The sequence below is a fragment of the Sinohyriopsis cumingii genome, chromosome 6 (genome assembly GCF_028554795.1).
Source record: "Sinohyriopsis cumingii isolate HCF-2022 chromosome 6, ASM2855479v2, whole genome shotgun sequence".
In the NCBI taxonomy this organism is placed as follows: Eukaryota; Metazoa; Mollusca; class Bivalvia; order Unionida; family Unionidae; genus Sinohyriopsis; species Sinohyriopsis cumingii.
This window is the reverse complement of record NC_142966.1, coordinates 64,385,338-64,404,283: the sequence shown is the minus strand read 5'-3', so window position 1 is coordinate 64,404,283 and position 18,946 is coordinate 64,385,338. Positions and strand designations below refer to the sequence as shown.

The 18,946-nt window shown below is 33.8% G+C and overlaps 1 protein-coding gene across 3 annotated transcripts in view; it reads left to right on the top strand.

Moving 5' to 3' along the window:
- Window positions 1-17,777, top strand: part of LOC149797091 (uncharacterized) — a 73,690-nt gene extending 55,913 nt beyond the window's left edge. The window contains exons 10-11 of one of the 3 annotated variants that reach the window (XM_089961764.1): window positions 1,901-1,939; window positions 8,172-8,282. In XM_089961764.1, the coding sequence (XP_089817890.1) occupies window positions 1,901-1,915 (15 nt within the window). In that variant the 3' untranslated portion in view covers window positions 1,916-1,939; window positions 8,172-8,282. Of the gene's footprint in view, window positions 1-1,900; window positions 1,940-8,171 lie in introns of all 3 variants that reach the window. The other 2 variants (XM_089961762.1, XM_089961763.1) reach the window with 2 other exon arrangements.
- The last annotated feature ends 1,169 nt before the right edge of the window (window positions 17,778-18,946 follow it).

Sequence of the window (18,946 nt, the reverse complement as noted above, 5' to 3'; positions counted from 1 at the left end):
TAAGAGGTAAATTGTTATAAGAAGAGCTGATAACTTTGTTACACTTTCTCAAAAGTACATAATAAAAGGTGAGCTCCCCCTTAAGTATGCAAATTGAGCATCAGTCACACAGATGCTTCCAGAAGGCATGTTCAATTCAGAGCATCTGATATTCTAATAAGAAAAGAAAAATTTAAAACTGGACAAATCTGTCTATATTTTACTGGCTTTACTCTATACATGAGCTCGTAAAATTAATGTAGTTATTGTACTGCATATTTCCCAAGTGTAGACTATGTTTGGGTTCAGTTTTGATTGTTTGTCTCCTGACTGAAGAGTGTTGAACATCATGCAGAAGATTTTCATCGATTAAGATGAATTTGCTTTGAGGTAAGTGCTCATGCAGAGACATAGATCCAAACAAAAATATGGACTCGTGGCTAAATTGCAGATTCACTGATCCAGACTCAACAAAGTTTTATATTTATCTGTGCAACTGCTTATGATGGAGTTTATATAATTTTTCAAGCTTAAGCTTTCCACTTAGCATAATGGCACCTGATCATTTTTTATGTCAGGAATGCACTCAGACCAATCAAAATGCATATCTCACATTTATTCTATTTCCCATCTTCACTGGCCAAGGTTCTGATATGTTAACCCTATCTACACCTTGGCAGATAAAGCAAATATATATGTGCTTTGGGTCTTTGAATTTCAGTGGATGCAAGCCACCACATCCTATCAAAATTAAGTTGTCAAATTTGAACACTGTTCCTGTATGATCGATACTAGGGGAGCACTTCATTGGACTCATAAATAAGCAAATACACCTGTAATGGCTTCTCTCAGGCACATAGTCATACTTTTGATGTTAAACTAACAAAGTATCCCTATGAAATCAATTGCCTCCACCATTTTTGGCTGATATACTCGATATTGGTTAGCATTACATACTAAGGGAAGCAACTCACGAAATCCAATAGCTGTCACTAGGACAAAGCACTAAACTATTTGCTGAATCCACCAAGGTGTAGATAGCGTTAATATATCAGAACCTCAGCTGGTGAAAATGAGTATTTCCATGCATTTAATGTGTCACTCATCTAAAAGTAATGTACTATATGACTGAATTGTACCTCATGGTATATCTTAAGGGTTTGGCAAGCTTTTTTGGCGTTTTACTTCTCATTACCAATCTTAAACCATTCAAGACATCCATGTACTGGTAATTTTATAAATTCTTGCTTTTCTAAGCAGTATGGAGAATGCACACTAAATCTCTACAGTTTCTCCATTGCTAAATATTCCTACTTTACAATATCTTATGTCCGTTTGGATTCTGATACATGTATGTGTCAGATTTCCACAAATTCTATTTCTGTAGATGGATTAGTGAATCTTGGACAGGTTTTTTGTGGGAAGGGTTAGCACAGAGATGTAATTAAAAAAACTTATGCAAGTTTGGTGTCAGGTGGGTGGGTGGGTAGCATAGAGATGCATATTACTGTAGTGAAAAACCTGACTTTGAGAACACTTCCATGTAAAGACACATGCTCTTAAGAACATTTACAAACTTGTCTTAAGTTTATGTACATATTTCAGTATTGTTTTAGGGACACTCATCCATGAAAGACTCAATTAATATATGGTTCTTTCAAATGTCTATTTTAGACAAGTATTTTAAAAAGTGGAGAGTCATTAGCAGATTTTCACACATTTTTAGGGGTCAGGAATTCTCTCTTTGAGGTCAAAGACAAAGCCTTGCTTAGTCCAAAGCCATCTAGTAAGTTCTTCTCACTCAGTAATGTACATATTAACTTTGTAGATAATGAATGATTGTATAAATAATTCAAATGCATATTTTCAGTTTTGTATTAGTTGTTAGAAATTTTTATATTTTTCATTCTTCTGTTGGCAGTTACCTAAAGTATAGAATGCAACATACTAAAACTACATGGTAAGACTGCAGCTTTGCTAACCTGCTCAAACATAGCAAATAAACATGTCATGTTTCAGCAATTAAAATTCTCAGTGCATATTAAGCCACCCAAGAAAACATTGCTTAAGCCTGTTCTCTATCAGTATGCCTCTTGCCTCAAAACATTTTGAGCAAATTTGAAACATTGTTTATAAATATGAAACATGAGTTTACTTATCAGTTTTATTAGCTCTATATTGTAAAGACCAGAAGAGATTATGGGATGATATTTCATCCTTATTCCATCCTCCGTATTCCATCCTCCTTTAACACAAGCGTGTTATTTCTGCCACTCTTAAACTTCTTGGAGGATTGCCATGAAAATTTACAAACACTCATTCATCCCATGGTCTATTTGGACCTGAATGAAATGGTCCCTCTGTGACAGCCATCATCGCCTTTATGGCAGCCATCTTGAAAATCTTGTTATTGCTACTCCTCCTGCATGGATTGTGATATGAACATGGGGTTTTCACTAAAAAATACTTTTTTATGATATCTGTTTAATTGTAAATGAAAATGGTGACTCTCTGACCTCTTCAGTAATTGCATGATCTAAGTATATGCTCCTTTGCATGGGCTTGCTGCTTTTCAGGTCACAAAGATCTTGACTTTGACCTTTTGACCCCAAAAATTGCTTAGTTATCAAAAATTACTCACAAATAATGACATGTTCGTTCAGAATTCCAGTCCCAAGTTTCACCAGTGTTAAAAATGTTATGCCCAGGAGATAGAATTCTAGCTTCGAGTTTACAGTACAGTTTAGGTTTGAGTCCAGTTTCCAGTTTGTGAAATCTATGCCAGGACTTGACATTTAAACTTCAGTTTTGGCAGTAGAAAGACTCCTATAAGGGCCAAAACTTTTGGATTGCTTGCACTTGAAACAAAAAAGTCACCAGTAGATTTTGGGGGTTAATAGATCAAAGATCAAGGTCACCGAGACTAGAAAAATAAAAATGAATTCTGCCAAATAACACAAGTTCTGTGTCTTCCCCAGTTGCTAAATTTTGTGAATAGCTTACATTTAAGACTTGGAAGACATCTATTAATATTAGATTCAAATGTGTCAAATATTTTGACCAGTGTACATGTTTTTGTTCACTTTCTTTTTTATTATATATTATGTTGTCTGTGCTATGTCTTTATTGAAGTTTTAATTTAAAGCTCTTCCTCATTATAAGACAGTAGTCGAGGTCCATAACTACTGACTGTGCAAACTCTGCTGAATGTTATATTGTAATCCACCTTATGTACAGAACCATGATATGAACCGCTGTTTGTACAGAACCATGATATGAACCACTGTTTGTACAGAACCATGATATGAACCACTGTTTGTACAGAACGTTGAGATAGTACACTATGTTGAGCCACAGCATAGTGGACCATGGAACCATAACAATTTTCAGATAATGGTGTTTTGAAAAGGAAATAGAGATACAAGACTAAGCTTCATCTTGTTTTCTTTCATCCCATCTTGTTACACAATGGTATGATTTTGGCCAAGGGGTCCAATAGTAGTACTGCATTATATCCAGAACCTTGTTATAAGAAAGTGCATTATAATGAGGGAGAGCTGTGTCACTATATTAAATTATACCACACTGTATTAAATTATACCACACTGTATTAAAATATACCACATGATTAGGTTGGCAGAATGCAAATTCATCTTAATAGACTTGCCTTAATACACAAAATTTGGCAGTAACCTTTGTATCTATGTTGACATTCTGATGTTTCAAAGATTTAAGAAATGCAAACTTGGAAAAGTTATTTAGATCACAAAGTCACATAGTGTTATACTTTGCCAAATGTATATATATATTGAGGGTGAAGAGATGTAAGGTACCATTTTATTATGTTGACCCTGTTTTTATTCGTTTATGTATTCATTTAATATGTGCACTAATTAAATGGTTTATAGGATCTCAAGAAATTACAATGTTCCAAACTCCCATATTGCCAGGGCAGAGACACATGTAGTCACAACTATTCTATAACATAGTTTTTTTTATAAATTCATCTTTTCAAAATTTGACCACATTATATGTGAGTAAATCTTGGTTGGTAATTACAGTTTTTTGAAAAATTGGATGAAAGATAGTGAAATTATAACAGTTTGACTTTGTATGAGTCCTAACGACAAAACTACCTAGTTTGTCATTGTCCATAGACCAGAGATAGAGAGGAGCTAAATTAGCACATTTGGTGTTGTCACATAATGCTTTGCACATAGCCTGGCTTATGATTGGTTTTCAATCATTTTGGAGTTTCTAATACACACCAGAGGCATACTGATATTGAGAAAGGGCACACATTTCACGGCTGTAATTATCACCTGCTTCTGTTCATTTTACCAGAAGCTCTGTATGCTTTATTAATTTGGACAAGGAGTTTTAAAAAAGTACATTGAATTTCTGCTAATCAGGGCTCCTTTCTTCCCACTGCTTTTGAAGGGATTAGTGGAGAGTCCAAAATTTACAAATGGCTTCAAAGATAAAATTCAGATAACAAATTGTTTCAGAGAATAATAGAGAAAATTAGCTTCACTGTTAGAATAAACAGGTAGCATAAAGAAAACTTCAGTTTACTTGTGCAACAGATGGAAATTTACTGTGAACAAGTTTTGTATTATGCAATCAGATCTCTGGGTATTGACCTAGTTCCATCACTCAGTATTTCTGTTTACTTTGAAAGAGGATAACGTGTTGGTTTTTAGTACAGTTACATATATAATTACGAATTTGCTAATATGCAAGTTAACATTGTCCATAAAAATATCAGGAGTGAGTGACGGGTTATTTCCAAACAGACATTAAGCTTTGTAACCCACAGAAATGACTACTAGTCATCAACTGTTGTTGTAATATAGTGATTGTGTTGAGCACTGGTTGTATGCAGTAGATGATGATTGGCTGTATTTCAAGTGGAATTTTACATATTTTCTTGTAAACTAAATTCCCCCGCAGTCAGATTGTTCTAACATTGAAAGTTTGTTTAAACAGCTTATTCCTAGGACTAAACCTATAATGAAATTTAAAAAGGTAGAATTTAAAAAAAAAAGCATTTGTTTTTAAGGGAACCCAAGAAGGTCTTTGACTGGCCTCAAAGAATAAAAGAACATGCAACATCTCTTTTAATACTGTGTATATACACTTATTAGTTCAACTACAAACTGCAAAGACCCAGATATGCCATCGCATCAAGTGCGGCAGATCTGGGTGTGTGCCATTTATTAGGAGCAATCAGTGGAACAAACAACATATACCCTGACCTGCAGGTTCATTATGCTGTGGCAGATCAGGATCTTTGTTGTTTGCAATTTGACTTGACTTAGGTAAGTAAAAATGGTAATAGTGTCTCCTTGCATCCATGAAGGTTGATGTAAATATTCATCATTAGTAAAATTTGTTTAAGATTTCGTATTTCTGCACCTTGTCTTTGAAAGTGGGTATTTTGTACTACAGAGCTTTATTGTGTTAGTGTGATGGTAAGATCTACCTTTTTCATTGAAACTCATGCCTCCACAAGAGGTGATTGGTGACACATGGATACAGCACAGTGTTAACTCCTTGTTTTCCACCTAATGTTCACTTATCACTTAATATCTGTCTCACTTTCATATACTCTGAAATGTCTTCATTTTTTATTTTATGAACATTATTACTGCATTTCATATGTGTATTCAAGATGTGTTTTCTTTAATTACCTGTATATAAGGCTTGCCCAGCTGCAGATAGCTTACACTGAGATTTCTCATCAAATAATGACTTCCAGATCAGACTCTCAACCTTTTACTTGCGAATATACATGTGCATTGTGCCCTTATTGTAAGACACCCCAGTAAAATGCAGCCCTGATATATTATATATCTCAGTATAAGGTGCCTCATTATAACATGGTATCTGATATAACACTTGTGTGGTCATGATTCCCATCTAAGTGGATGAATAAGACTTTGTGCATTATGGACTTAAGTATTAGGCACCACAGTATAGCACTGCATGGTTATGATTCCCATTTAAGTGGATGAATAAGACTTTGTATTATATATCTCAGTATAAGGCACCTCATTATAACATGGTATCCGATATAACACTTGTATGGTCATGATTCCCATTTAAGTGGATGAATAAGACTTTGTATTATATATCTCAGCATAAGGCACCTCATTATAACATGGTATCCAATATAACACTTGTATAGTCATGATTCCCATTTAAGTGGATGAATAAGACTTTGTGCATTTTAAGGAACCTGAGTATAACATGGTATCCGATATAACACTTGTGTTATGATTCCCATTTAAGTGGATGAATAAGACTTTGTGCATTATATACCTCAGTATAAGGAACCTCAGTATAACATGGTATCTGACATAACACTTGTATGGTCATGGTTCCTATTTATTAAGTGGATGAGTAAGACAGTGCATTATGTAGAACCATCAGCCCATTAAATTACACATAATAGCTTTAAAAATTCATGAATGGTTACAACATAAAGAATGACTTTAGGGAAATTGAATAAACTGAAATGTCTAGCATTACTGCACAAAGTCTCCTGACACTGTTAGCCACTGACAAAAAAAATGAAAGTTAAAAAAAATAAACAGATTTGATGATATGCATTTGTTTGAAGATTTATGACAATACATTGCAGTGTATCAGCAGAATTTCTGTATTTATACTAGTATTTTCTAACTTTGTTTCTTAGTAATAAAGAGAAATCGAGTACATCCAAAACTATTTTGTCAGAAAGTTTTTAACTACAATTTGTGCATGATAATCTTGTGTAAACATTAAAAAAGCCTGTAAATATCACTTTAACATAATACACACTGTGTATACTCACTTATAAGTCAAATCCTACAAAAGTGTATTGACCCAGATATGCTGGTGCATTGTGTAATGACAAATCTGGGCCACTGCAGTTTGCAGTCAGAGTTGACTTATAAGTGGATATGAATGGTATCTTTGAAAATCAATGTCTAAATCAGTCTTCAGCATTTTGGGAGAATATGGGATAATGTAATCACCTGTATTTAGGTTGGAACAAACTTGACGTCACCTTCATTTAGCTAGGAACAAACTTAACAATGTGCAGACAGTACTTGCAGACTTTTTAATGATATTTTCCTGTTTGACTTTAATTGTTTGATACATACAATCATGTATTTTATGTACCTTTGCTCCACTAGATGTTATGGAATGTAAAAGCTGATGTTTCTCCGTTCTTGCATACAAGTTTAGACCATATGCAGCACATAAAAACTATTACTTTCATTAAAAGTAACCATTCTGCGGGAGATCGTGGGTTCGATCCCCAGCCGAGTCATACCAAAGACTTACAAAAATGGTACTAACAGCTGCCTCACTTGGCGCTCAGCATTAAGAGGTTAGTGTTAGGACTGGTCGGTCTTGTGTCAGGATAATGTGACTGGCTGGGACATCATGCTCATGTCTGCGGCATGATGTCCCAGTGCTAGACATCACTATAAACTGCCACAGTGCAGACATCATAGCGATATGACTGAAAGTTTTTTAAAAGCTACGTTAAAAATCCAAATCACATTACATCACACCATTCTGCCATTGCATTTCAATAGTAATGGATGGGGGCCCTATCCTGCAATGATGTCACACTTTGCAATAAACACAGCATTAGTCAAGGAAAGTATGGCAGGCAGCAGTAATTATGAAACAGTTGTTGCTGCATTTATTAAATTTCACTCATACCATGCACCAGAAAGGAGTATTTTTTATTTGTGTATTAAAATACCAAAGACACTAAAAAATATATATTGATGATTTTCTTCATATTTGACCTTTAAGCAAATGCTGATCAAAATTCAGAACATGTGTGCTTCCTTGTATCTGCTTAAGTTCCAAGCTTTGTTTTAGTTTCACCTGGTATTTTTAACATTTTGTGAACATATTTAATAACATTCTTATGAACATTCTGGGCTTTTTTTAAGACAGTTTTAGGATACTTAAAACTTGTTAATGAGAGAATAATTTTTTTATAATTTCTAATTTTATTCACATTTTCTGTGAAACTCATAATTTTGGTGGCTGTCCGTGCTAATGTTGTGTTGAGTATAGTTTTTTTTCCAGATGCAATTAAAATTGCAATGATTCCAGTAGATTTCATTATTTTAACAATGATTAATATTCAAGAGATAATCCTTTGTATTTCTGTCTTTCAGACAGGAGGTTTTCGAGGCCACCAGCCTCTAGTTTCGAAGCAGCGACGAGTGATAGAGGCAGGACCTCCTCCTCGGGGACATATTAACAATAACCACATCTCAACCATCCTCAGGGCAGAACCCATATAATAGTGACTGGATCAAGCCATCTGTGTCCACCATTTGCAGTGATGGTTTATAACACCTACAGAGAGTAATCCATTATTGTTACTGTCAACAGGCCAAAGTTGAAGTCAAGTCAATTGTCAGATTTGAGGCAGTAGTCAACTCTTCACTGAAGAGAACAATTTGATACTAATGATCTTAACTGTTTAAGAATTGGAACATAAACTGCTGTGCTGTGACTGTTGAATGCAGAAAATATTTTTAAAAGATGCTTATGCCATTTCTTCATGATGAGGAATCGTATCATTGAATTGTGTTGATCCAGTCCTCGGTTTAATATTTAATCCAAGCTAGGAGGAAAGACTGTAAAAGAAATATATATAAAAATATGCTGTGAAAAATGTCTCATCTGATAACCCTTCTCATTAAGGACAGCAATTATGAATAACTTTTCTTAATTTACATTATATAATCTCTGTATAAAGGACATTTGTCCACAGAGGCTGCAGTTTTGCAGTTCTTTGGATGTCCTGTTGTGAATGGTTTTAGCGTAAAGAAAGAAGATGAAAGTTACCTTTGTGATGAAACACTTTCACACTGAAGTTTCCTTTCTTGCTGGTGATTACTATTTCAACATGTCGTCTTTCAGAACTCTTGTATGTGTGAAGCTAGACTCTGGTATTCTTTGCAGGACAAAGAAATTAACTTTTATAATTTGGACAAATCTATGCATCCCATACTTCATATACTATTAAAAATGTTAACTTTTAGCTCTACTGGTTCTGGCTTATTGGATAGTCTGTCATTGGTTATCTGTCCATCCATTAGCACAAGTTTATTATTGCTACTCCTCCTAAACTGCTTGGAGAATTGACATGAAAGTTTATACATTTACCCCATGATTTAATTGGTTCTAAATGAAAATGGTGCAGCTCAGACATTCAATATGGCCACCACAGTCACCATCTTTAAAATATTTGTTATTCCTGCTTCTGCTGAACGGAAAGTCATATCAACATGGGCTTTTCAGACTTCATATGATGTCTGGTTGGTCCTGAATAATATCCAGTATGGTCATTATGACAGCTATTTTCAAAACTTTGTATCCCTGCTTCTGATTGGAATTAAAATGGGGTTTTGAAAATGGTCCAAATCTGACACTTAATATGGCAACCTTGGTTGACATCTTGAACATTTTGTTACTGCCACTCCTTCTGAACAGAAAGTCGTATTTGCATGGTGTGACCTCTAGAAGACTTCTTCAGATGTCTGGTTGGTCTTTTAAAATGATTGCCAATGTGATATCCAAAATGGCCACCACTGCAGCTGTCTTGAAAATCTTGCTATCGCTGCTTCTTAACAGAAAATCATATCTACAACTAGTTTCTACCAAATAACTCGTTCTAATATCTACTACAAAATTCAAATGGTGCCAATCTGACCTCTAATTTTAAAAATCATGTCTTTGCTAGTCCTCCTATTGACATGGTGTTTTCACCAAACAACTTGGGATGTTGGTTCTAAATGAAAATGGTGCTGATCTGACATCCAATATGGCCACCATGGCAGCGATCTTGAAAATCTTGTTATATAGATACCAGATTACGACTTCATTTTAAATAGCAACCATATGATGTGACATCATGGTCATATGCCTCGATACCTGTAGGTTCTGATAGGAGGTATTCCCTGAAGGAGATCTATGAAAACCAGCTAATATTGGCCAAGGTTTTGCCATTGACATTGAAATGCACTTCCATCCAAATTGTGCACAGGTATCAAGATGTGCTTGCATGTGAAAGTATTGATGTTGAAATGCGCTTCCACTGAAATGTGGTAGAGGTGTCCAAAAGCACTTTTGCAAGATAAAGGGACAATTGCATTATATTGGCAGGGACGTCCATGTCCTAAATACCATTTCGAGTGTGACAATTAAAGGGCTAACTAATATTCAGAAATGCTTTCTTCAGTAAAGTATTACTAAATATTGTACAAGTAGAGAGTTGACTTGTCATTCAAAAGTGGCTGTTCATTGGAGAATTACAGTATCATGTATACTCACAAGTTAAGTCCAACTGCAAACTGCATAGACTCAGATCTGCCATCATGTAATGCACCAGAAAATCTGGATCGATCTAGGCAGTCTGTCAGGAGTAATCAGTAGAGCAGCATAGATCCTAATCTGCTGGCCTATTATGCTATGGTCGATCAGGGTCTCTGTTTTTTTCAGTTAGACTTGACTTATATGTAATTACATATGGTAGTTTAGATGAAGTAATATTATAAGTTTATAACAAGACTCCAATGTCTTTCACCTTAGCATTGCACTTGCAGATACCTTGAATCATAGCTTTTACATTACAGTTTCTTTTCAGGAGTTTAAAACCAGGCCAGAGTATAAAAAAATCATAGTCACTAAGGACCTTAAATCTGGTGGAAAGTTTTATTAACTATTTATAGTCGCTAAGGACCCTAACTCTGGTGGAGAGTTTTATTAGTTATTTATAGCCACTAAGGACCCTAACTCCAGTAGAGAGTTTTATTAGCCATTTATAGTTACTAAGGACCCTAACTCTTATGGAGAGTTTTATTAACAAAGTTGTGAAAAACTGGATTGTTGTTAGAGAGCACTGATACCATAGTATGGTCAGCAATCCAAATATGTTGACATTATTTTAATCGTGTATTTTAATATTTTTAAAGTAATAGTCGTAACAAATGTAAGTATTTTGTGACAAAATATGACCATGTATGCAATATTTTGAATTGTTACAAGTGCTTAGTCATTGCATTTGCTTCGTTTGCTTGCAAAAAACAAGATCTGAAGTTTGGGTCAAGAGCTATTATCAAGCACTTAGATGCATGTTGTTATTATTGATCTACTCTTTAGACAGTATAAAATGTACAAGCTTTTCATGTGTTTAAAGACCTCACTGATTTATACTTTAGATTTAGACACAGTGCACAGATGGTATAAAATGTACAAGCTTTTCATGTGTTACAAGACCTCACTGATTCATACTTTAGATTTAGACACAGTGCACAGATATTATGAAATGTACAAGCATTTCAGGTGTTAAAAGACCTCACTGATTCATACTTTAGATTTAGATAGTGCACAGGTGGTATCAAATTCACAAGCTTTTCATGTGTTGAAAAGACCTCACTGATTCATACTTTCTTGAGGCTGATATGATCTTGGATGCTTTTATTTCAAATACATTCATGTAAAATCATTTTCTTCTGTATGAAATTTAGACGTTATCTCTTTATGCATTTTTGTTAGAGCTCTATTAAGTTAACTGTTTCAAGAGTTAATAAACCAATGAGGACACAACTTTTACATTTTCAGAAAGCACCACATGTACCCTGAAAATTTCAACCCTTCTCGTGCCCAAGGCACTTTTATTGTTTCAACCTTTGTATAAAACGCAACCAACATAATGCAGCAGAATTTGGACTTTAAATCAGTAATTAACAGTATAGATACTGTTTGGCAGGGATGTCATACAATGGCTGGTCTGGTTCTGCTCTGTTCATCATTGGGTTCACTTCACATACAAGGAGATATGGTAATTCACATTTTATTTTTAAAAAGTAATCTCTGCTGCTCTGATTTACAATGCACTCATTTGAAAGAATTAGCACAAGAGCTTATCTGTATGTATGATGTATGACAGAAAATTTGAATGTTTACTGCAAAGTCATTTCATTTGTATTTCTTGCATGTACCCTATATTACATCTATCATTGTTATAGAAATGTTAATTCGACTCGGTAAATGTTGGAGAGTGGAATCAAATGCTATTGTGCCAATTAAGAATTAATTTAAGCATATATCTAGTTACTCATTCTGGTTGTTGAAGAATGCTATAAATTTTTAAATATCTAGTACATTTATTGCAAGATTGTGTATGTTTACATGGAAACATTCCGTCCGTATGTAATAGTGATTTTGCTTATCGTTCACAGTTAAGTCATTTTTATTGATTAATTATGTATGTAATTTGTTTTTACAGTTCATCCTTAAGTTATATATATATGTGTATACATGATAGTCACTTTTGTTGCCTATTACGTTATGTGCAAATTCCTTCCTCTCATTAGGTATACAGATAATGTTTATTGCCCAATTAATGCAGATTATTAATACATTCCATCCTTATGTTTTTTATGTTATTTACTTACATACTTTGTCAATATTTAATCATAATGTTGAGATTATGATAATATCCTTACATATCATATTTATTTAGAGAGAGTGCAGCAGTTTTGTCAGTTACAAAGTCATATTGTTGATACAGTGAATGACTCTAATGCAGTGTATAAAAAAAAATGGTACATTACATGCTGCAGTTTTATTAATGGAAAATTTAATGTGGGATTTTCACCATTACTGTAGTATGCAATTTAGGTTACACTTTACAGTATGTACTTCAGAGAGCGGTAACGTTAGAAGGTGGAGTTGTTTGCATTGGTAACATGCACAATGGAGAGAATGTTGACATACCTCTATGCTACTTTCGTGTATCATAAAAATTTTTACATATGGTAATTATGGAAACTAGGCATGATCTAAAGCAGAAAGCTATCAAAATGGCTGCCACCATGTGCTTGGAAAACCAGCCTGAGCTAGTCAAATGTGCATTAACTTCAGCAGTTATTCAAATAAGGAAAATGAGTGGATAATACCAGTGTCTGAAAGTGCATTTAATGAATTATAATATTTATAAAAAGCAAAAAAATTATTAGCTCATTTTTCCAGTTTAACTTTAAAGCCCAAGAAAAAAAATAACCAAGTGGAATTGGCAGAGAGGTGCACACCTAAAGTAATGCCAACCAAATTACACCCATCAAGCAGACACCAAAGTAAAGGGAATTAATAATTATTTTAATGATGCTTAAGATATACAAGTTTTTTTTAAAAAATAACTAGGATAACCTATCAGGAAAATCTGAGAAATTCTACTTCTTTAAAGATGAAACATTATGCAAAGTCCAAAACTGTTGAGTGGAACCTTATGCCAGGTTACATGTATTTTTGAGTATTGTTATGTTGCGTTATTTCAATATGATTGCATTCCACCGAAGGGATGTTTATGCTCTGCAACCACCCACTTCCACAAATTAAGACTTGAAGTTTGTTCATTAATTAGTAAAGTTCTGGAATATAAATAGAGTATAAGTTTGAAGGTAAATTTTGATAACATTGTTTCTTTTTAAATCATATGGACTTAATGCAATACTATGGTAACTATTGTTGAGTATTTCACCTTCATAGTTAAACATTGTAATTACAATATCAGTCTTTCATATATTGTTATGCCAGTGACAGCTGCAGTGTTTGTTCTAGAATATTTTAGTAAAATATGCATAAAACATAGGTACACAAATAAAAATGACAATTTATAACATTTTTGGTTTTGTTCATAACAGTTTGAAATGAAGTAATGTAAAGATTATTATAACTTTATGAAATAACAACAATGTATACTTATACATTAACCAATTTTGACGTTTGGAATACACATTCATTCAACTACAATTAAAACATTTCAGGAGTCACATTACTAATTTTATTTTGATGTCTACTAAACTAGCATTAAATTCATAGAGGTTTACAAATTAATCATTATATACTTCTCTCAAAACTCAGTTGTTAAAATACTAAGCTCCATTTCAGAATTTACAAATATATTGTACAGAAACTAAATAACAAGTCTGATCAGAACCTTGCATTTATAAATAAGTTTGAAGTAAATTTTCTGAATCTTGAAAGTTTTATGTTTTCAAGACATCAACATAATGTTAAGTAGTATTTAATGGGGGAGGTTATTATACTAGACTACCAAATGAATGGTAGCAGGTTTGAATCTTCCCATTGGATCAGCTACTATGGTATGTCCAATGGCATGACACTTCACTCTAGTTACCTTTGCACTAAGTAGTATGTTTGTATTGCTTTGCCATAAAAACACCAAATCAATCCAGCGTATTTCAAAGGCTAGCCATTTTCCCAATGAATCTTTTATTCCTCCGCAGTGGTTGTTTAAACTTGACAGAGGTTTTAGAACTCTTGTTCACAGTTTACACCTTCTCATGTGAATGAATTGTAAATATTGATACAGTCCATGCAAAAAAGGAGTCAGTGTTGTCTACTATTCATTATCTAATTATGGGCTGAAAGTGATGAAAAAAATGGCTACACTTTCTAACAACAACAAAAATTAGAGATGACTTGTCCTTTTCAAAACTTTCATTCAAACTAAAATTCAGTACAGATTAATGAATTATATTTCAACCATTTATATTCCTTGCTTGATTTTTCATTTGTGTATCAAAAGGGGTAATTTAGAACATGTTACTTTGATGGAGTTTCCTTTGAGATAATGGAACTGATAATTTGGATTAACTTCTGACCAATTCACCACCAGCATACCAACAAAGAGGTAAACACAACCTGAATGGATATCTAATTTCACCCACATTATGTGGTATTGATGGGAACTTACATATGGTTGTCATTAGAAAGCAGAGATAATGCTGGTTCCTGTCATTTTACATGGCAACAACAATTAATTGGGTTTAGTTTTGTACACCGTTTTCTTGAGCATGACTTGTGTAGAATTAAAAAATGTCACTATGTTCAATGCATTGAACTTGTCTTGAGTGCGACTGTACATAGTCAAAATGCATTTCAACTTGTCATCTTGAGCATGACTGTAGAGTTAAAAAGCATTTCAACTTGTCATCTTGATTGTGGCTGTACATAGTTAAAATGCTTTTCAACTTGTCATCTTGAGCATGACTGTACATAGAGTTTAAATGCATTTCAACTTGTCATCTTGAGCATGACTGTACATAGTTAAAATGCTTTTCAACTTGTCATCTTGAGCATGACTACATAGAGTTAAAATGCATTTCAACTTGTCATCTTGAGCATGACTGTACAATAGAGTTAAAATGCATTTCAACTTGTCCTCTTGAGTGTGACTGTACATAGTCAAAATGCATTTCAACTTGTCATCATGAGCATGACTGTACATAGAGTCAATATGCATTTCAACTTGTCATCTTGAGCATGACTGTATATAGAGTCAATATGCATTTCAACTTGTCATCTTGAGCATGACTACAGTAGAGTTAAAAAGTGTTTCAGCTTGTCATCTTGAGAAGTGTTTCAACTAGTCATCTTGAGCATGACTGTACAGTAGAGTTAAAATGCATTTCAACTTGTCATTACAATTATGGTACAGCTGAAGATTCTTGATCCTTTCTTATCAAGATTAAAAATGCATAATTTCTAACAAATTTCAAACACTCAATTTTCATGAATAATTTTGTGTTCCTCTATTTTTAGCTGCACTGGTCAAAGACCATGAGAGCTTAAGGGATGGTCAGTCGGCACCTATCTTGAAATTTGGAAATATGTGGTTTCCGCTAGAAAACTTCTTATAATGTCTTGTATGTACTAAATCAAAATGGGGCCAATCAGACATCTAATACATCTCCATATCAGCTAATCTGACAAACATCTTGTTATAGCCAAAGAATGTCATAGTTGGTTTGGTTTCAAGATACTTAATCATGAGAAAATTGTACATCGGTGAAGTTAATTTCCGTACATTTTCTATTGAAATTCATATTAAATCCTAAAGCTGTTGAACGCTCAATAGGAACATCTCATATCTCTTTGAGCAGTATTGGGCATTGTTTACACCTTTCTGTTTTATAGTAGCTGTAGTATTATTTATATAGTGCTTCTGAAAGTGTGGCCACCATATTTTGGATCAAACTTTATGGTTAAAAAACAGTCTTGCACTTATGATTTGGTTTTCACTTATATAATTTCTGCTATGTTTCATAATAGTAACTTAGTTTTAAACAGGAATAAATTTAATCACAAGGGAGATAAATATGAATCATAGGATCTCATGAGAAATGTCCTAATTTGTAGTGTTTATTCTGACATATGAACACTGTATTTTCAGTTACCTGTCAAGTTATATGTTACAGTATCACATTTATGTCATTTTTTATTTGCATTTCCTTCACATGAAACCTTCTATAGGTCAGGTGGTATCAGTTTTCTGTTTGTATTTATGTTTTGTCACACAGCCCATAAGGTCACTCTCTACTCATCACTTTGACCTAGATCACTCAACTCTAAGGAGACAAGCTCACAACATCTTGTTGCTTGTTGGCAAGCTAAAATAATGACAGTACATTGATGTGCCAGTGAAGTTAGAAGTGACAGCTTTACTTTGAAAATTTTTAACAACTCTTCATTTTGATAGTAGTTCAAAGGAACATATATTTTGATATGCGACTTTCACAATCGGAACATCCTCCGTCTTTTTCAGCTTTACAGAAAAGGTTGAGGATATTTCTTGTGTTGTTTTTCCCCAAAAATGTGGTAAATTGGCAGAATACAACCAACAATTTCTTTTTTGGCTTGAGAGTAAAGATAGAGGACACTTTGACTGGCAACATTCTTTATAGGCAGAGAACTTCAATGTATTGATCCTGAAATTAATTACAGTAGTTGATCATGAACCGAGAACTTTGTTATTTATGTTGCATGCTTCATGTGTTCAAATTCTTCTGCTTTTTGCTTACATGCTATCAGCATTCAATACATGAAGGTTGTTTGATAAATAATAAACCTCTCTATGGAATCAGAAGTTTAAAAATATATTAATTTTTATTAAATCTGGCAAAATAGATATATCGAAGTTTTATTAAACTCTTCAAAAAGAAAGGCATATGTGGTACAGATTTTATAATTCTTTGCTTTTTACATCATTTTCTCATGTATAATTTCTTTGCAGACTTGCTTCAACTTCATTTATTATTAATAAACAAAAATTCCATAATAATAACATTTATACATATTTGATCCTTCATCAGATATTTTTGTCAAAGCTATTGCATTGCAGTCAGGAGCACTTTTATATTGGCACTAGAGTTGACATTTTAGGAGATAGTGAAATTTGTAGGCAACTTTATTTTAAATTGAGTTCTGTTAGGAATAATGCTGAAGTATTAGGAATAAAGGTTTATATTTAAACCTTAAAATTACTGTGTACTTTTTCGTTCATATGTAAATTATTTGTTAAATAATTTAATTAGGAAATTTTATCTTTTTTCATGTGTATTTATTAAGTCTTCTCAAAACCACCAGCAGCAGACATGGAAAAAAGTCTTTAAAAATAAGCTGGAAAGATGAATTTTTTTTTGCCGTACATGCACCAATTGACTAGCCATATTTGATCAGAAAAGATTTAAACTATATTCAGATGTATCAGATTTTGCTTTCAGTAAGCCCCTAACAGGGTCTCAATGGAAATCAACTTGCATGTAGATGTAAGTTTTGTATCAAGGTAAAGAATTTGTCACATTGAGTTGACACTTTAAGGTGCTGTTATCACAATGTTATCACTGTTTTGTTAAACAAGCAAATATTAATAAATCTTTCTGTGAAAAAACTCTTGAATATAATTTTTTTGTTTTGCATCTGTTTTAGATTAAGTTTCTGGATTTGCTAGAAATGGTATATCATTTCTTGATGAACTGTTTATCAGCCATGGCTTTTTGTTGAAGATACGGTAAAACACTTGCATATAACTTCTTCAGTCCCCGATTTTAGCCCTGGTTCTGATACTTTCTTTCAGTGTTGGATTTTCACTTGTTTCAAGACCTACTGACACCATAATCTCACTCTCAAGGAATACTTAATAACTATAATTAGTTGTGACAACTTGTTTTACAGTAATTATATCGGGATAAATTGCACTTTACTGTAATTAGGTAAACACTGATGTATGTATGCTTTATTTGATCAATAGTAACAAGGTCAGGTCTCCCTTGCAGTATAAAAGTGAACTGATTGTTAACTAGGCTGAAACACAGCTGTCATTGAGGGATGTTGCTCCTCACCAGTATAAGACAGACTGACTGCTCGGAGAGACTAAGTGGTTAGAGCATGCCCTTAGATGAGGGAAGTTGCTGGTTCAAACTCTGGCAGTCAAACCAGACTTATAAAAATGGTATGAACAACTGCCTTGCTAGGCACTCAGTATTAAGAGGTTAGTGTTAGGACTGGTAGGCCTAGTGTCAGTATAATGTGACTGGGTGGAATATGATGCTACATGTCTGTGGCATGATGCCCCCCTATTAGATATAACTGTGAACTGCCACACTTCAGACATCACAGAGATATGACTGAAAATTGTTTAAAGCTAAAAATCACACACACAAACACATACACACACACACACATGACAGACTCTTAGGCTTTAGTAATTACATGAATTGGCAAATGAAAGGTGAAGCCTGACACCTAATTGCTTAGCTTTCATTGCCCATTGACTGTAAAAGGGGTATAATAATTATCACATGATTTATGCACCATGTTTTCTTACATTGGATACCAGTAGATAACTGAGTTTAATTGACTAGCTTGGAGCTGCAACAGCAGAGTTAGTACAGTGTCAGATCCATGGGGGATCTATTTGATACCCTCCCAAGTCAGTCAGGTTTGGCTGCATTGGTGTGTCCTTGGAAACTGTCCATAGCTCCAATTTCCTTAGTGTTATATAGTATAGCTAATGAAAGGGCCATTAAAAAAACAAACAAACAAGCTTGGCCTTTAATAGGTTTGAAACATT